This window comes from Pelophylax lessonae (genome assembly GCF_965119305.1).
Source record: "Pelophylax lessonae genome assembly, chromosome: 7".
Classification (NCBI taxonomy): domain Eukaryota; kingdom Metazoa; phylum Chordata; class Amphibia; order Anura; family Ranidae; genus Pelophylax; species Pelophylax lessonae.
This window is the reverse complement of record NC_138774.1, coordinates 294,788,129-294,806,315: the sequence shown is the minus strand read 5'-3', so window position 1 is coordinate 294,806,315 and position 18,187 is coordinate 294,788,129. Positions and strand designations below refer to the sequence as shown.

General features: G+C 44.0%; 2 protein-coding genes across 2 annotated transcripts in view; one reads left to right on the top strand and one right to left on the bottom strand.

Moving 5' to 3' along the window:
- The window catches only part of FOXP3 (forkhead box P3), a 29,356-nt gene extending 24,909 nt beyond the window's left edge, over positions 1 to 4,447 (top strand). The window contains exons 10-11 of the mRNA XM_082263596.1: positions 1,372 to 1,473; positions 4,168 to 4,447. Coding sequence (XP_082119722.1) covers positions 1,372 to 1,473; positions 4,168 to 4,293 — 228 coding nt within the window. The 3' untranslated portion in view covers positions 4,294 to 4,447. The remainder of the gene's footprint in view (positions 1 to 1,371; positions 1,474 to 4,167) is intronic.
- Positions 4,448 to 12,086: 7,639 nt separating this feature from the next.
- The window catches only part of CCDC22 (CCC complex scaffolding subunit CCDC22), a 46,414-nt gene continuing 40,313 nt past the window's right edge, over positions 12,087 to 18,187 (bottom strand). Inside the window, exons 16-17 of the mRNA XM_082263464.1 lie at positions 14,404 to 14,478; positions 12,087 to 12,373 (exon numbers count right to left, since the gene is read on the bottom strand). Coding sequence (XP_082119590.1) covers positions 12,251 to 12,373; positions 14,404 to 14,478 — 198 coding nt within the window. The 3' untranslated portion in view covers positions 12,087 to 12,250. The remainder of the gene's footprint in view (positions 12,374 to 14,403; positions 14,479 to 18,187) is intronic.

Sequence of the window (18,187 nt, the reverse complement as noted above, 5' to 3'; positions counted from 1 at the left end):
CCCCGACAACCCTTGGCACTGTGCGGGTCAAGCCACTAGCACCCTGACAACCCTGGGCACTGTGCGGGTCAAGCCACTGGCACCCCGACAACCCTGGGCACTGTGCGGTTCAAGCCACTAGCACCCTGACAACCCTGGGCACTGTGCGGGTCAAGCCACTAGAACCCTGACAACCCTGGGCACTGTGCGGGTCAAGCTACTAGAACCCTGACAACCCTGGGCACTGTGCGGGTCAAGCCACTGGCACCCTGACAACCCTGGGCACTGTGCGGGTCAAGCCACTGGCACCCTGACAACCCTGGGCACTGTGCGGGTCAAGCCACTAGAACCCTGACAACCCTGGGCACTGTGCGGGTCAAGCTACTGGCACCCTGACAACCCTGGGCACTGTGCGGGTCAAGCCACTAGCACCCTGACAACCCTGGGCACTGTGCGGGTCAAGCCACTAGCACCCTGACAACCCTGGGCACTGTGCGGGTCAAGCCACTAGAACCCTGACAACCCTGGGCACTGTGCGGGTCAAGCCACTAGAACCCTGACAACCCTGGGCACTGTGCGGGTCAAGCCACTGGCACCCTGACAACCCTGGGCACTGTGCGGGTCAAGCCACTGGCACCCTGACAACCCTGGGCACTGTGCGGGTCAAGCCACTAGCACCCTGACAACCCTGGGCACTGTGCGGGTCAAGCCACTGGCACCCTGACAACCCTGGGCACTGTGCGGGTCAAGCCACTAGCACCCTGACAACCCTGGGCACTGTGCGGGTCAAGCCACTGGCACCCTGACAACCCTGGGCACTGTGCGGGTCAAGCCACTGGCACCCTGACAACCCTGGGCACTGTGCGGGTCAAGCCACTAGAACCCTGACAACCCTGGGCACTGTGCGGATCAAGCCACTAGCACCCTGACAACCAGTGACATCACTGGTTGATAAGGAGTATGACGGGTGCTTGCACAGCATCCTTATTTACTCCTCCTCATACCTTTTCCATTAGCACTAGAAAAATCACATAATAAAATAGAAGAAGAGAAACAGAGAGAAGAGAAACCGTAGCATACTAGTCCGTACCAGTTTGCAATAGTGGAGGAATAAATCATTTCTAATATTGTATGGCCCATGTGTATGGATGCTGCTGCGTTACGTAAAACCATTGGTTTAGGTTTTTTTTTACATTTTAGAATGGGGTGCCTCCAGATTGTGCAGAATTGTTAAGGGTGCCACAACTGAAAGAAGGTTGAGAAACACGGCTCTATACCGTAGATGCTGCAATGTATGGTTGAAGTGTTGTTGTCTGGCTCCCCCCAGTGGTAGGCTGTTGATTCGGATGGGTAATATAACCAATCATCTCTCTTTTTTTTTGGTATTTTTAGGCCATCCTGGAGTCACCACAAAAACAGCTGGCATTAAATGAGATCTATCAGTGGTTCACTAAACGCTTCGCATTCTTCAGGCTCAACAAAGTGACTTGGAAGGTAATGGAGCTTCAGAAGCCTCTTAAGTTTGCTTTAATTAAAGACAAAAATACAATTTAAATAATTTTCAGGTCAGTGACAGAAGGCAACTATTATTATATATGAAACTCCATCTTAATGGCCATGGGAGGGGTGCACTCTATATTACTGGCCATGGGAGGGGTACACTCTATATTACTGGCCATGGGAGGGGTACACTCTATATTACTGGCCATGGGAGGGGTACACTCTATATTACTGGCCATGGGAGGGGTACACTCTATATTACTGGCCATGGGAGGGGTGCACTCTATATTACTGGCCATGGGAGGGGTACACTCTATATTACTGGCCATGGGAGGGGTACACTCTATATTACTGGCCATGGGAGGGGTGCACTCTATATTACTGGCCATGGGAGGGGTACACTCTATATTACTGGCCATGGGAGGGGTGCACTCTATATTACTGGTCATGGGAGGGGTACACTCTATATTACTGGTCATGGGAGGGGTACACTCTATATTACTGGCCATGGGAGGGGTGCACTCTATATTACTGGCCATGGGAGGGGTGCACTCTATATTACTGGCCATGGGAGGGGTGCACTCTATATTACTGGCCATGGGAGGGGTGCACTCTATATTACTGGCCATGGGAGGGGTGCACTCTATATTACTGGCCATGGGAGGGGTACACTCTATATTACTGGCCATGGGAGGGGTACACTCTATATTACTGGCCATGGAAGGGGGGCCAACTCCATATCAATGGCCATAGGGGGGGGGCCAACTCCATATCAATGGCTATGGGGGGGGGGGGGCTCCATATTAATGCCCATGGGAGGGGCCAACTCCCTATCAATGGCCATGAAGGGGGGGGGGGCTTTTATATATTAATCCGCATGGGAGGGGGGAAACTTCATATTAAAGGCCATGGCAGGGGAGCAATGCCAAATTAACAGCCATGGGAGGGGGCACACCCATGGGGGACTACGACTCCATATTAATAGCCACGGGAAGGAGGGCACGCCATTGGAATGGCTTTGGTAGGGGGGCAGTCCACATTAATGGCCATGGGAGTGGGGCACTCTACATTAATGGCCATAAAAGAGGGGGTATTTCACAATAATGGCCACAGGAGGGGGCAATTCCATATTAATGGCCATAGGAGGGGACACTCCATATCAATGCCCATAGGAGCGGGGAACTTCATGCTAAAGGCCAAGGCAGGGAAGCAATGCTGTATCAATGACCATAGGAGGGTAGACACTCAATGGCCATTGGCAGGGGGGGCACTCTATATTAATGCCCATGGGAGGGGGCCAACTCCATATCAATGGTTATTAAGGGGGGGGGCTTTTATATATTAATCCCCATGGGAGGGGGAACTTCAAATTAAAGGCCATGGCAGAGGAGCAATGCCACATTAATGGCCTTGGGAGGGGGCACGCCCTATTAATGGGAATAGGGGGGGGGGGGAACTCCATATTAATGGCCATAAAAGAGTGGGTATTTCACATTAATGGCCACAGGAGGGGGGCAATTCCATATTAATGGCCATAGGAGGGGGGCCAACTCCATATCAATGGTTATTAAGGGGGGGGGGGGGCTTTTATATAATAATCCCCATGGGAGGGGGAACTTCATATTAAAGGCCATGGCAGGGGAGCAATGCCACATTAATGGCCATGGGAGGGGGCACGCCCTATTAATGGGAATGGGGGGGGGACTCCACATTAATGGCCACAGGAAGGGGGGAACTCCACATTAATGGCCATGGGAGGGGGGAACTCTATTAATGGCCATATTTTGGGAACACTGTATATTGCTCATGGGAGGGGGACTCCATATTAATGGCCATGGGAGGGGGGAACTCTATAATAATGGCCATATTTGGGGAACACTGTATATTGCTCATGGAAGGGGGACTCCATATTAATGGCCATGGGAGGGGGGGAACTCGTAATGGCCATATTAGAGGGATACTGTATATTAATTGCCCATGGGAGGGGGACTCCATATTAATGGCCATGGGAGGGGGGAACTCTATTAATGGCCATATTTTGGGAACACTGTATATTGCTCATGGGAGGGGGACTCCATATTAATGGCCATGGAAGGGATGACAATAGGCCATAAAGAGGAGGACGGCATTCCATATTACTTTCACTGCTTGCATTTTTAAAAAATGCATTTAATCATGTATTAATTAATACAGAGGTGCATGAATTTGTCTTTTAGGGCTTATTCACATGTGCTTTGATTTCTGAAGAACGATCCACATTTGAATCGTTCTTCAGAGAGCATTTGACGGAGAGCGAGGCGTATTGCCTTCTCACCGCCTGCTTTTACCCCTTGGATCTCACACTGGCGCACTCCAACTGAGCAGCCCCATTCACTTGAATAGATCGTAATGGGCGGGCCCACCAAAAGTGACGGGGGGTAGATTTCCTGCAGCATACAGTATGTACATCCCTGGCCGCTGTTTTAGCAGCTAAAGGGGGAGCAGATGAGGGGCAGTAAAACTGCGGCTCAGCCACAAGGTGTGACTGCTCTCCCCCCCCCCTAATTTGAATGAGCCCTTAAGAGTTTGGCTTGAAGAATTTCAGATAAGGGATAAGAGGCCTCAAATGTATCCAATGGACCACCAAGGTCAATGTCAACCTGCGTTCAGGCTAACTTGTGTGTTATTTTCTTCTTTTTGCGCCCCCAGAATGCCGTGCGGCACAACCTCAGCCTCCACAAATGCTTTGTACGAGTGGAAAACATTAAAGGGGCCGTGTGGATGGTGGACGAGTTGGAGTTCCAGAGGAAGAGGGCAGTACGGGGATCTCGCTGAGCGGCTTGTTTCTCCTCTTCTGTACAGGAATTTCTTCGTATATTAAACATATATATATATATAAACATTATAAAGGCTGCTGGAGGGTAAATCCCAATCTGCTAAAACAATGGGAGGAGTTATGAGTCCGCCTCTGCCAATAGGACTTCTTACCCATCTAGGAGGAACCACCACAGTGCTGGAGAAGCAGAACGGGGCTTTCATTTTTAGACGTTAAAAAATAAAAACTGCTCATAAGCCAATATTTGCTTCCTTTTCTTCTGTTAAATATACCGGTGAAAGATTTTTATTTTAGATCTGTTAAGTAGGTGCAAATGGTATTTTTTTTTTTACTCATCATAAAGTCTTCTTCTTGAAGTTCTTTGAAGAACACAACCAGATCTCTTCATTCACATGACCCAGTCATGCCCAGGTTATTGAACAGGTTAGTAGGCACGGGTAATAGAATGGGGGAGGGGACAGGTTTAGGTGTGGTTAGGGTTATCCTGGAGATCCACTTGCCGACCAGCCGCTGTAGCTATACTGCGGCAGGTCGGCTCTGTTACATGAAACAAGGTACCAGTACACTGTTTTGTGTAGCAGTTAGTGGGGGCGCGCGCTGATTGGCTAGAGGGGAAGCCAATCAGCGGGTCCGGCAGACGCGATGCGATCGCTTCCCATGGAGACAGATCGGCGGTCTGCCGAAGTAAACACGGCACACCCCTGTTCTCTCAGTGATGAACGCAGGGATCCTCCTATTTAGGAACACAGGTCTCTGTGTTCATCCAGTAAGTAAATCCTCATCACAGTTAGAAAACACCCCATAGGCACACATTTAACCCTTTGATTGCCTCTGATGTTAACCCCTTCCCAGCCAGTGTCATTAGTACAGCAACAGTGCATACTTTTACCACTGATTACTGTAGGTATGTAACTGGTCCCCCCAAAAGTGTCAGTTAGGAGTCCGATCTGTCCGCCGCAATGTCCCAGTCCCGCTAAAAATCGCAGATCGCCGCCGTTACCAGTAAAAAAAAAAAAAGAAATAAATAAAAATGACAGAAATCTTTCCCCTAGTTTGTAGACGCGATAACTTTTGCGCAAACCAATCAAATATACTCTTTTTGGGGTTTTTTTTTTTTTTAATCAAAAATATATAGCAGAAAAAATAATTAGCCTAAAAGGATGAAAAAATTTGGATTTTTAATTTTTTTTTGGGGGGGGGGGGGGATGTTGTATAGCAAAATGTGAAAAATATTGTTTTTTTGTTTTCAGAATTGTCGCTTTTTTTTTTTTTTTTACCAAAAATATATAGCAGAAAAAATAATTAGCCTAAAAAGGATGAAAACATTTGGATTTTTATTTTTTTTTTTTTTGGATGAAAACATTTGGATTTTTAATTTTTTTTTTTTGGGGAATGTTATATAGCAGAATGTGAAAAATATTGTTTTTTTGTTTTCAGAATTGTTGCTCTTCTTTTTTTTTTTTTACCAAAAATATATAGCAGAAAAAATAATTAGCCTAAAAGGATGAAAAAATGTGGATTTTTAATTTTTTTTTGGGGGGGGGGGATGTTGTATAGCAAAATGTGAAAAATATTGTTTTTTTGTTTTCAGAATTGTCGCTTTTTTTTTTTTTTTTTACCAAAAATATATAGCAGAAAAAATAATTAGCCTAAAAAGGATGAAAAAATGTGGATTTTTAATTTTTTTTTGGGGGGGGGGGGATGTTGTATAGCAAAATGTGAAAAATATTGTTTTTTTGTTTTCAGAATTGTCGCTTTTTTTTTTTTTTTTACCAAAAATATATAGCAGAAAAAATAATTAGCCTAAAAAGGATGAAAACATTTGGATTTTTAATTTTTTTTTTTTTGGATGAAAACATTTGGATTTTTAATTTTTTTTTTTTTGGGGAATGTTATATAGCAGAATGTGAAAAATATTGTTTTTTTGTTTTCAGAATTGTTGCTCTTCTTTTTACCAAAAATATGTAGCAGAATACAAATTAGCCTAAAAGGATGAAAAAATGTTGATTTTTATTTATTTTATTTTTTTGGGGGGAATGTTATATAGCAGAATGTGAAAAATATTGTTTTTTGTTTTCAGAATTGTCGCTCTTCTTTTTACCAAAAATATGTAGCAGAATACAAATTGGCCTAAAATTGATGAAAAAAATTTAATTTTTTTTTTTGGGAATGTTATATAGCAGAGAGTAGAAAATATGCCCTCGATAATGTTAAAGCGGAGTTCCGGCCTCAAATACCTTTTTAACTAAAAATACCCCTATAATACTAATCCATCGCCCTTTACAGTGTACGGTATTGGATTTTACTCAAAATCTTACTTTTAAAAATCCTGTCTGGGTGCGGCCATCTTGGATGTGGGCATCTGAAGCCGCAGTGTAATCTGCTGTGCCCTTCTTCCTGATTTCAGGGAGTGTTCTGGGAGTTCTTCCTGATTCCAGCCTCCTGGGACTGATGACAAACAGCTCCCAGGATGCAATGCAAAGGAGGAAGTGATGTCGGTGGCCACAGAAGGGGGGGAGAAGGAGGAAATACAATCAAAAATGCCCTAAAAATAAGGTAAGGGACCCCCGAAAAAAATGCCCAATTATTGATCAGCATAGCGAGCGCTCCAGGAATCACTAAAGTTGCAAAATAGGCCAGAACACCGCTTTATTTGTAGCGAAACATGTTGGGAGGAAGCTAGCTACTTGATGCTGGTGCCTACACCATTGGAGGTCGGCCATTTTTTCGGTTGGAAACAAAGTTCATGCCCAACTGTGACCATTTGTTACGCTTATTTTAAAAGGGAGAATGGGAGTACCCTGTTGCCTATTATATATATATTTTTTAATAAACTTATGAAAGATGTTTGCGCAATGATCGCCTTCCCATTTCTTTTGGAATGTTCTGTGTGATTGGAACTGGTGGGGGTTAGATCATTGAATCCACAGCAATATATTCATTTTGACGGCTGTTTAACCATATCCATCTGGTAAGAGGCTGTATGTTCGGCTCTCCTTGGTGGTGAACCTACTGATCCCTATCCACAGTGTTTTGCTGCATTTCACTAGAGGACTTATTCTATACTCTGCACTTCTTTTTTTAACCACTTGCCGACCTCCCACGTTGCTGCTACAGCAGCAGAGCAGCTCGGCTGGGTATGTCGACGTAGACCTACGTCGCCAGATACCCCCCTCTTTCGGTGTTGCGCGCACGCGCCGCCAGAGGCTCCCTCCCGCTGTATTCAGACACAGCGGGAGTCGTGCCAGGGGAGGAGAGAAGCGGTGATCACCACCGCTCTTCCCCGATCGTCGGGGATCGAGTGAGAAAATCCGCCCCGCTTGTGTTAACAAAGCAGGAGGATCTCCTAAGTGACAGGCAGGGACAGATTACAGGATTCAGCATAGCTCAACCTGCGATCTGTGTAAAAACCCCCCTCCCCCCACACACGTCAGTAAGCATGAGGCACACATTTAACCCCTTGATCACCAACAGTGTTAACCCCTTCCCTGCCAGTGTCATTAGTACAGTGACAGTGCATATTTTTTTAGCACTGATTACTGTAATAATGTCACTGGTCCCCCCAAAAAGTGTCAAAAATGTCAGTCAGGGGTCCGATCCGTCCGCCGCAATGTCGCAGTCCCGCAAAAAAAAAAAAAAAACGCAGATCACCGCCATTACTAGTAAAAAAAAAAACAATGACATAAATCTTTCCTGTAGTTTGTAGATGCGATAACTTTTGCGCAAAACAATCAAAATACACTTATTGCGATTTTTTTTTTTTTTTTTTTTACCAAAAATATGTAGCAGAAAACAAATGGGCCTAAAATGTTAAAAAAAAAATTTGATTTTTAAATTTTTTTTTTTTTTTGGGGGAATGTTATATATCAGAATGTGAAAAATATTTTTTTTTTTTCCAAAATTGTCGCTCTATTTAAAAAAAAAAAAAAAAAAAAAAAAAAAAAAATTGCACAGATGATCAAATACCACCAAAAGAAAACTCTATTTGTGGGGGGAAAAAAAGGATATAAATTTAATTTGGGTACAGCGTTGCATGACCGCGCAATTGTCCGTTAAAGTAACGCAGTGCCGAATCGCAAAATATGGCCTGGTCAGGCAGGGGGTAAAATCTTCCGGTCTTAAAGTGGATAAAAATATGCTTAATTGAGAATTTTTTTGTCAAAGACATGTAGCTAAATACATTTTGGCCTGAATGTATGACAAAAATTGAATATATTGGATATTTTTTTTATAAAATGTCAATTTTTTTGCAAAATTTTCGCTTTTTTTTGCATTAATATCGCAAAAAATGACAAGCGCAGAGGTGATCAAAAACCACCAATAGAAAGCTCTGTTTGTGGGAAAAAAGACGTAAATTTCGTTTGGGTACAGCGTTGCATGACCGCGCCATTGTCACTTAAAGTCGCACAGTGCCAAGTTGAAAAAAGTGGCCTGGTCATTGAGCAGCCAAATCTTCCGGTCTTAAAGTGTTTAACCGCTTGCCGACCGCCGCAAGTAGATTTACTGCGGCGGTCAGCCCCTGCCAGGCAGAGTGACGTTAATTAACGTCACTAGCCTGGGAGGGTCTGGGGAGCGCGCGCGCGCCAGCGGAGGCGCGGTCACGGACCCCCCCGTGCGTGTGACTGGCGGACCCGATGTCCGCCGGCCACTCGGCGATCGGCGGGGGAGAGGGAGAAAGTCAGGCGGCTAATGTAAACAAGCCACCTGTCATTCTCCTCGCTGTAAAGACACTGATCACACGGATCTACTATGTAGATCCGTTGATCAGTGTCCTTACAGCTCAAGCCACAGCCAATCACAGTAGAAAGCACGCCCCTAGGGATACACACAGCCCCTCCCTCCCAAATAAAGTTAACCCCTTCACTACCAGTGTATTTTTACAGTAAAAGTGCATATATATAGCACTGATTACTGTAGAAATGTCACTGCTACCCCCAAAAGTGTCAAAAATATCAGTCAAGGGTCCGATCTGTCCGCCGCAATGTCGCAGCACCGCAAAAAAAAGAAATCGCAGATCGCCGCCATTACGCGTTAAAAAAAAAAAACAACAAAAATGACAAAAATCTTTCCCTTTGTTAAACGCGATAACTTTTGCGCAAACCAATAAAAATACGCTTTTTGCAATTTTTTTTTACCAAACATAGGTAGGATAAAACAAATTGGCCGAAAATGTTAAATTTTGATTTTTACATTTTTTTGGGGGAATTTCATATAAAAAAAATGTGAAAAATATTGTTATTTTTGCTAAATTTACGCTCTTTTTTTTGTTTATAGCGCAAAAAGTAAAAATCGCACAGGTGATCAATTACCACCAAAAGAAAGCTCTGTTTGTGGGGAAAAAAAGGACGTCAAATTCGTTTAGGTACAGCGTCGCACGACCGCGCAATTGTCCGTTAAATTCACGCAGTGCCGAATCGCAAAATACCCCCTGGTCTTTTAGCAGGAAAATCCTCCGGGGCTTAAGTGGTTAACTATATACATTTGGTAAGAGGCTGTATGTTTGACTCCCCCTGGTGGCGGACCTAATGAACTCTCTCTCCACACTGTTGGTCGTATCTCACTGGAGGACTCTTTTTTTTTTTTCTTTTCTTTTATTGACGCATTTTTGAGCGCTGCTGTTTTGTTTGTATATTATATATATATATATATATATATATATATATATTTATTATTGTTCCTTACCAATTAGATGTTGTGCTAGCAGCTCATACTCATTTGTTTATAGCATTTGTGATTTATTCTGATTTATTCTAGCGTAATATTTTGAGTTTTTATAGAAAATACGCTTATTGGGATTTTTTTTTCTAATCAAAAATATGTAGCAGAATACAAATTGGCCTAAAATTGATGAAAAAATTTGATTTAATTTTTCATTGGGAATGTTATATAGCAGAAAATAAGCTTATTGGGATTTTTGATTTTTTTTTTTTCACCAAAAAATATTTAACAGAATACAAATTGGCCTAAAATTGATGAAAATAATTAGATTTAAAGTTCTTTTATTGGGAATGTTATATTAGCAGAAAGTAGAAAATACGCTTATTGCGATTTTGATTTTTTTTTTTTACCAAAAATATGTAGCAAAATACAAATTGGCCTAAAACTGATTATACCAAAAATATGTAGCAGAATGCAAAATTTGCCTAAAACTGATGAAAACATTTGGTTTTTGGTTTTTATTTTTTTCATTGGGAATGTTATATAGCAGAAAATACGCTCATTGGAATTTTTTTTTTTTTTTTTTATCAAAAATATGTAGCAAAATACAAATTGGCCTAAAACTGATTAAAAACATTTGATTTTTAATTTTTTTAATTGGGAATGTTATATAGCAGAAAGTAGAAAATACGCTTATTGGGATTTTTTTTTTTTTTTAATCAAAAATATGTAGCAGAATACAAATTGGCCTAAAATTGATGAAAAAAAATTGGATTTAATTTCTTTTATTGGGAATGTTATATAGCAGAAAGTAGAGAATACGCTTATTGGGATTTTTAGATTTTTATACCAAAAATATGTAGCAGAATGCAAAATTTGCCTAAAACTGATGAAAACATTTGGTTTTTACATTTTTTTCATTGGGAATGTTATATAGCAGAAAGTAGAAAATACGCTTATTGGGATTTTGGATTTTTTTTTTACCAAAAATATGTAGCAGAATACAAAATTGGCCTAAAACTGATAAAAAAAATTGGATTTTTTTCTTCTTTTTTTTTTTATTAGGAATGGTATATAGCAGAAAATAAAAAAATTGTTTTTTTTTTTTTTTTTCAGAATTGTCGCTCTTTTTTGGTTTATAGCACAAAAATAAAAAAAAAAACGCAGAAGTGATCAAATACCAGCAAAAGAAAACTCTTTATGGGGAAAAAAAAAGACATCAATTTTGATTGGGTACAGCGTCGCACGACCGTGCAATTTTAAGTTAAAGTAACGCAGTGCCGTATCGCAAAAAATGGCCTGGTCATTAAGGGGGGAAATCCTTCCAGTCCTTTGTCAAACTGGCGGCCCACCAGCTGTTGCGGAACGACAAGTCCCATGAGGCTTTGCAGTTACAAGTATGACTCCCATAGGCATGATGGTACTTGTAGTTCTGCAACAGCTGGAGGGCCGCCAGTTTGACACCCCTGGGACTCTTGCCAAGGGAACCAGGAGGGATGCGGCCCCTACAGACTGGCCTTCAGTTTTTAGGCTTAGCATCCAGTCCTCCTGTAGGTGGCAGTATAACCCATGCTTAGAGAACATCATCATCTTCCCTACAGACTGGCCTTCAGTTTTTAGGCTTGGCATCCAGTCCTCCTGTAGGTGGCAGTATAACCTATGCTTAGAGAACATCATCATCTTCCCTACAGACTGGCCTTCAGTTTTTAGGCTTAGCATCCCGTCCTCCTGTAGGTGGCAGTATAACCTAGGCTTAGGGAACATCATCTTCTATAGACAGAGAGGACGACCTGCACTTGCTTGGTAAGCCCGTGTCTGAAAAAACGGGCGTGAAAGCAGCATCATTTCTGAACGAGGAACTGCTCTGCCCCCCCAAAAAAAAAAAATGCACATACAACATAAGTTTTGAATCTCTCTTTATAGAAATGTTTTCATTTACATTTATGAATGTTACAAAATGCTTGTTTTTGTTTTTTTTTGTGTAAAAGCAGTTTGTGTTTAAACTAAAGGCTTCCCTCGGAAAAAAATAATAAAGAAATGGGGGATAACTCCGATCCTCCCCATTATGTACTCTGCCCACTGGACCGCCCCCTCCACCGGTGGGTGTTTACAGATATGGCAGGCGGTCTCTGCTCTGCACTGCCCTCTGCAGGCTAGACGTTGTATAGCACAGGAATGTGTGCAAACATGTGAGGAGCGAGAAGTCTCCTTCTATATGCTTTATGGTATTTATGGAAATGCACCGTCTATGTAGAGGACTGCTGATACATTAGTTGGATGTAGGCCACGATAAAAACGTCAAGCGCTCTCGGCCTCCCTCACGCGACCCAACAATATCGCGTTCTCCTGTTTGATGGCCTTGTAATCTTCCAAGATCTTCTGTAGATTACTCAACGTCTTCTTAGCCGTCTCTGTCTCTATCTGTAGAGAGGGAAGAGAAGATCTTATAGTCACAGGTCCACCTTTATTTACCCTGTAAGCTAGAAGAGGGCTACCTACAGCTCCCAGCATGCTCTGCAACAACCGTGCACTGCTAAAATGTACATTAACAAGCTCGGAATCCTATAATTAAAGTGGAAACGTGGATTGAGTCCATCAATGTGACCCCACAGAGTAATATAATGCTACCATAGTAACATTGTATCCCCCCTCTCCATTATGATTGCTTATAGCAGTGAATTTCATTGCTATAAGCAAGCATTTTACTGAATGAAATAAATTCATTCAGTTTGCTTTGCTGTGATTTGGCCCCGTCTGTACCATGTGATCGCTGTGACCAATCAAACTTAACACAACTGTACACAATGGATGGCTTGAAACGAAGTCCTCTATTGCTTTACAATTGTCATACGATGATTGGCCCTGTCTGTACCATGTGATCGCTGTGACCAATCAAACCCAACACAATTGTACACAATGGATGGCTTGAAAAGAAGTCCTCTATTGCTTTACAATTGTCATACGATGATTGGCCCTGTCTGTACCATGTGATCGCTGTGACCAATCAAACCCAACAATTGTACACAATGGATGGCTTGAAACTAAGTCTTCCATTGTTTTACAATTTTCGTACGATGATTGGCCCTTTCTGTACCATGTGATCGCTGTGACCAAACAAACCCAACACAATTGTACACAATGGATGGCTTGAAAGGAAGTCCTTTATTGTTTACAATTGTCATACAATGATTGGCCCTGTCTGTACCATGTGATCACTGTGACCAATCAAACTAAACACAATTGTACACAATGGGTGGCTTGAAAAGAAGTCCTCTATTGCTTTACAATTGTCATACAATCTGCTGTAATTCAGACACATGTAAAAATCCGGAATATTGCTGCATTCCTTGGTAACTTTATTGAAGTATAAAAAAAAAAACAAAAACACATATGTATGACAGGAAAATAAAAAGGTAACGCGTTTCCCACTAAAGTCAGCGCTTACTCAAACCAGATCTGCTGTATTTGGTCACAGTGATCACATGGTACCGACAGCAGGCCGGTACACTGATCAGTTATCGGCTGGACACAAATGGTGGCAGATCACGCCACAGCACAGTCCGGCGCGAGGACATTATAGGATGTCCATCAGCTCGATAAAAGTCCTGCCCAGCCTACAGCAAAAGGGTGGCCAGGCGGGACACTCTGGGTGTGTTGCTAGCTGTGATTGGTCACAGCGATCACATGGTACCGATCAGTCATTGGCTGTGTCCCGATGGACACAAATGGTGGCAGATCACGCCACAGCACAGTCCCGTGCGAGGACGTCATAGGAGGTCCACCCAGAGCGATAAAAGTCCAGCCCAGCCTACAGCAAAAGGATTGCAAGGCAGGGCACTCTGGGTGTGTTGCTAGCTGTGATTGGTCACATCGATCACATGGTACCGACAGCAGGCCGCTACACTGATCAGTCATCGGCTGTGTCCCGATGGACACAAATGGTGGCAGATCACGTCGCAGCACGGCCCCGCGCGAGGACGTCATAGGATGTCCCCCCAGATCGATAAAAGTGCCACCCAGCCTACAGCAAAAGGATTGCCAGGCGGGACACTCTGGGTGTGTTGCTAGCTGTGATTGGTCACAGCGATCACATGGTACCGATCAGTCATTGGCTGTGTCCCGATGGACACAAATGGTGGCAGATCACGCCACAGCACGGCCCTGCGCGAAGACGTCATAGGATGTCCACCCAGAGCGATAAAAGTCCAGCCCAGCCTACAGTAAAAGGATTGCAAGGCGGGGCACTCTGGGTGGGTTGTTAGCTGTGATTGGTCACAGCAATCACATGGTACAGACAGGGCCAATCACAACAAAACCAGTTAAACATTTTGTGATTTGGACCTGTATCCCTCCGTTTATAAGTACTGCAGATAGCAACAAGAATTTTTAGTGTGGATATTATCTACGGCCTTTATAAAATAAGCATTATTGAAAACAAGATGCAAAATGACCTGCTCCTCCAAGTCACGGATCTCTCTGAGAATGGTTCCCGTGTCCTCAATGGTCTGAATGAGCTGACCACAATTCTAAGGGGAAAAAAAAGACAGCAGGGCACACATGAAATACAGAAATGATGTCACAATAGTGTTACCTGTACAGAAGTATCGTCACGAACGTTAGAGTAATAATTCTAGTAGTGCTAGACCTCCTCTGTAACTCTAAACTGGTAACCTGTAGAAATTTCCAAGCGTCGCCTATGGAGATTTTTTAAGTACCCAAGTTTGTCACCATTCGCAGAGCATGCGCAATTTTTAAAGCGTGACATGTTCGGTATCTATTTACTCATCGTAATATTATCTTTTATAGTTTACCAAAAAACTGGGATATATATTGTGTTTTTTTTTGCATTAAAAGGACTTCACACAAATACCGTGTGACATAAATTGCAATGACCGCCATTTTATTCTCCAGGGTCTCTTTCCTGTAGTTAGTAAACGCAATAACTTTTGTGCAAACCAATCAAAATACACTTATTGCGATTTTTTTTTTTTTTTACCAAAAATATGTAGCAGAAAAATTGGCCTAAAATGTTAACGTTAACGTTTTTTTGGGGAAAATTTCATATAAAGAAAAAAAGTGAAAAATATTGTTATTTTTTTCAAAATTGTTGCTCTTTTTTTGTTTATAGCGCAAAAAAAAAAAAAAATCACACAGGTGATCAAATACCATCAAAAGAAAGCTCCGTTTGTGGGAAAAAAAGGACGTCAATTTCATTTGGGTACAGCATCGCACGACCGCGTAATTGTCCGTTAAAGTCACGCAGTGCCGAATCGCAAAATAGGGCCTGGTCTTTGAGCAGCCAAATCCTACGGGGCTTAAGTGGTTAAAAGAACTTCACACAAATACCGTGTGACATAACAAAAAATTGCAATGACCGCCATTTTATTCTCCAGGGTCTCTCCTAAAAAAAAAAAAATATATAATGTTTGGGAGGGATCTAATGTCCAGACTCAGATCCGAGGAGACACGTGTAAATCAACTGAATCATGAGAAAACAGGAGAGATCCCAATATGGTGGGATGGATGCCTGAGTCACCACTGCAGCGGTGGTGACTCAGGCTGGGGTGGAAGTGATTAAAAAACCCCCTCCCCCCTTTAAGTGACCCCATGAGGGTTTAAAAAGGGGCCAGACAAGTGTACATGACACCCTGAAGAAGTCCACGCCACCCAGTGGACGAAACGCATCGGTGTGTGTGCCCCAGCACCCCCCCACCCGACCTATCCCTGCATCTCCACCATTCCCCCTTCAATGTTTGGACCACCTTGTGAAATCCATTTATCAGGCTTTCTTTCAATGGAATCCCGCTGCAGGCCCTGGAGACCATGTGCGTCTTTAAAAGATTTAGAAAGTTTAACCTGTGGACCCCCTGTATGAAAATCTCTACGGGGTACCCCCAGCGGCAGATAGCCTCCCTGCATGGTGGGTTCCATGTGCTAATGGCATTCGCCGAGGCTACCATCGGACATTCATGAGGCTACCTGCATTGGTTGAGTGAAGAGACTTTGGCTGCAGTACACACAGCCGGACTCTAGGTGTCTCCACTGCCTTTATGGATACTTGAAACTCAGTGATGAGTGGTAACTTCCTGGTATCCACATGCTGGTTTGTGATTGGTAACTTCCTGGTATCCACATGCTGGTTTGTGATGATCTCCCTCCATACGGACTATTTGCCCTACAAGCCTCGAGCTGCATCGCCCCAAGGAACTGACTCTCCGCTGGTGACCCTCACCCCCCCCCCAGGACACGTGAGTACCCCGCAGCCAGATTTATCTTTATCCTGCACTACACGGCAGTCTCCCGCTGCGGTGGTGACTCAGGCATCCATCCCACCATATTGGGATCTCTCATGATTCAGTTGATTACACGTCTCCCCGGATCCTGTGCATCACATTACTTTGTAACTTTAGCTGCAGGTATATGTTGGGGGGAGGTGCTTTTTAGAGACAACGTTGTCTTTTACCCTGTGTTTAGTCCGCTCTTATAATGTATTATTGATGTGCGTTTAATTTTTCAGTTTTTGCATTAAATAAAGGAATTTTTGAGTATACACCGCGGTCGCCATGTCCCCTTCATCCCCTATAGAACTCCTTTCTCTTTTGGGTCGTTCCCTTTCCTTGTTACATGACTTGTGTTCTGGAGTCTGATGGGGGGGGGGGACGCACCATCAATACGGTGAGTCGGTATCTCATACTTGACTGGTGTGATATTACCCAGTAATTAGAGCGGCCAGGTATCTTTTTTCTTCTTCTGTTGTTACTGGAAAGTGGTTAAACCAGCCTTTCTTAACCTTTTCAACACAGAGGAACCCTTGAAATAAAATTTCTGGTCTCGGGGAACCCCTGATAAAAATTAAAAATCTACAACTCATGAGACATTAGTGTGACAGAGAAGAATGCTCCTTACTCTGGTCATTGGGAAAAATTACCCCTTTACAGATAGCTAAAAGGAACAATGGTGTCATTGGGAACTTATCAGAGAGGCAGAAATTGCCCGTTGCTCAAGGAACCCCTAGCAAACTCAGGAAGAACCCCCTAGCAAACTCAGGAAGAACCCCCAGCAAACTCAGGAAGAACCCCCAGCAAACTCAGGAGGAACCCCCTAGCAAACTCAGGAAGAACCCCCAGCAAACTCAGGAAGAACCCCTAGCACACTCAGGAGGAACACCTAGCACACTCAGGAGGAACACCTAGCACACTCAGGAGGAACCCCCAGCACACTCAGGAAGAACCCCCAGCACACTCAGGAGGAACACCCAGCACACTCAGGAAGAACCCCTAGCACACTCAGGAAGAACCCCTAGCACACTCAGGAAGAACCCCTAGCACACTCAGGAAGAACCCCTAGCACACTCAGGAGGAACCCCTAGCACACTCAGGAGGAACCCCTAGCACACTCAGGAGGAACACCTAGCACACTCAGGAAGAACCCCTAGCACACTCAGGAAGAACCCCTAGCACACTCAGGAGGAACCCCTAGCACACTCAGGAGGAACACCTAGCACACTCAGGAAGAACCCCTAGCACACTCAGGAAGAACCCCCAGCACACTCAGGAGGAACCCCTAGCAAACTCAGGAGGAACACCTAGCACACTCAGGAGGAACACCTAGCACACTCAGGAAGAACACCTAGCACACTCAGGAAGAACCCCTAGCACACTCAGGAGGAACACCTAGCACACTCAGGAGGAACCCCCAGCACACTCAGGAAGAACCCCTAGCACACTCAGGAGGAACCCCTAGCAAACTCAGGAAGAACCCCTAGCACACTCAGGAAGAACCCCTAGCACACTCAGGAAGAACCCCTAGCACACTCAGGAAGAACCCCTAGCACACTCAGGAAGAACCCCTAGCACACTCAGGAGGAACACCTAGCACACTCAGGAGGAACACCTAGCACACTCAGGAAGAACCCCTAGCACACTCAGGAAGAACCCCTAGCACACTCAGGAGGAACACCTAGCACACTCAGGAGGAACACCTAGCACACTCAGGAAGAACACCTAGCACACTCAGGAGGAACACCTAGCACACTCAGGAGGAACACCTAGCACACTCAGGAAGAACACCTAGCACACTCAGGAAGAACCCCTAGCACACTCAGGAGGAACACCTAGCACACTCAGGAGGAACACCTAGCACACTCAGGAGGAACCCCCAGCACACTCAGGAAGAACCCCCAGCACACTCAGGAGGAACACCCAGCACACTCAGGAAGAACCCCTAGCACACTCA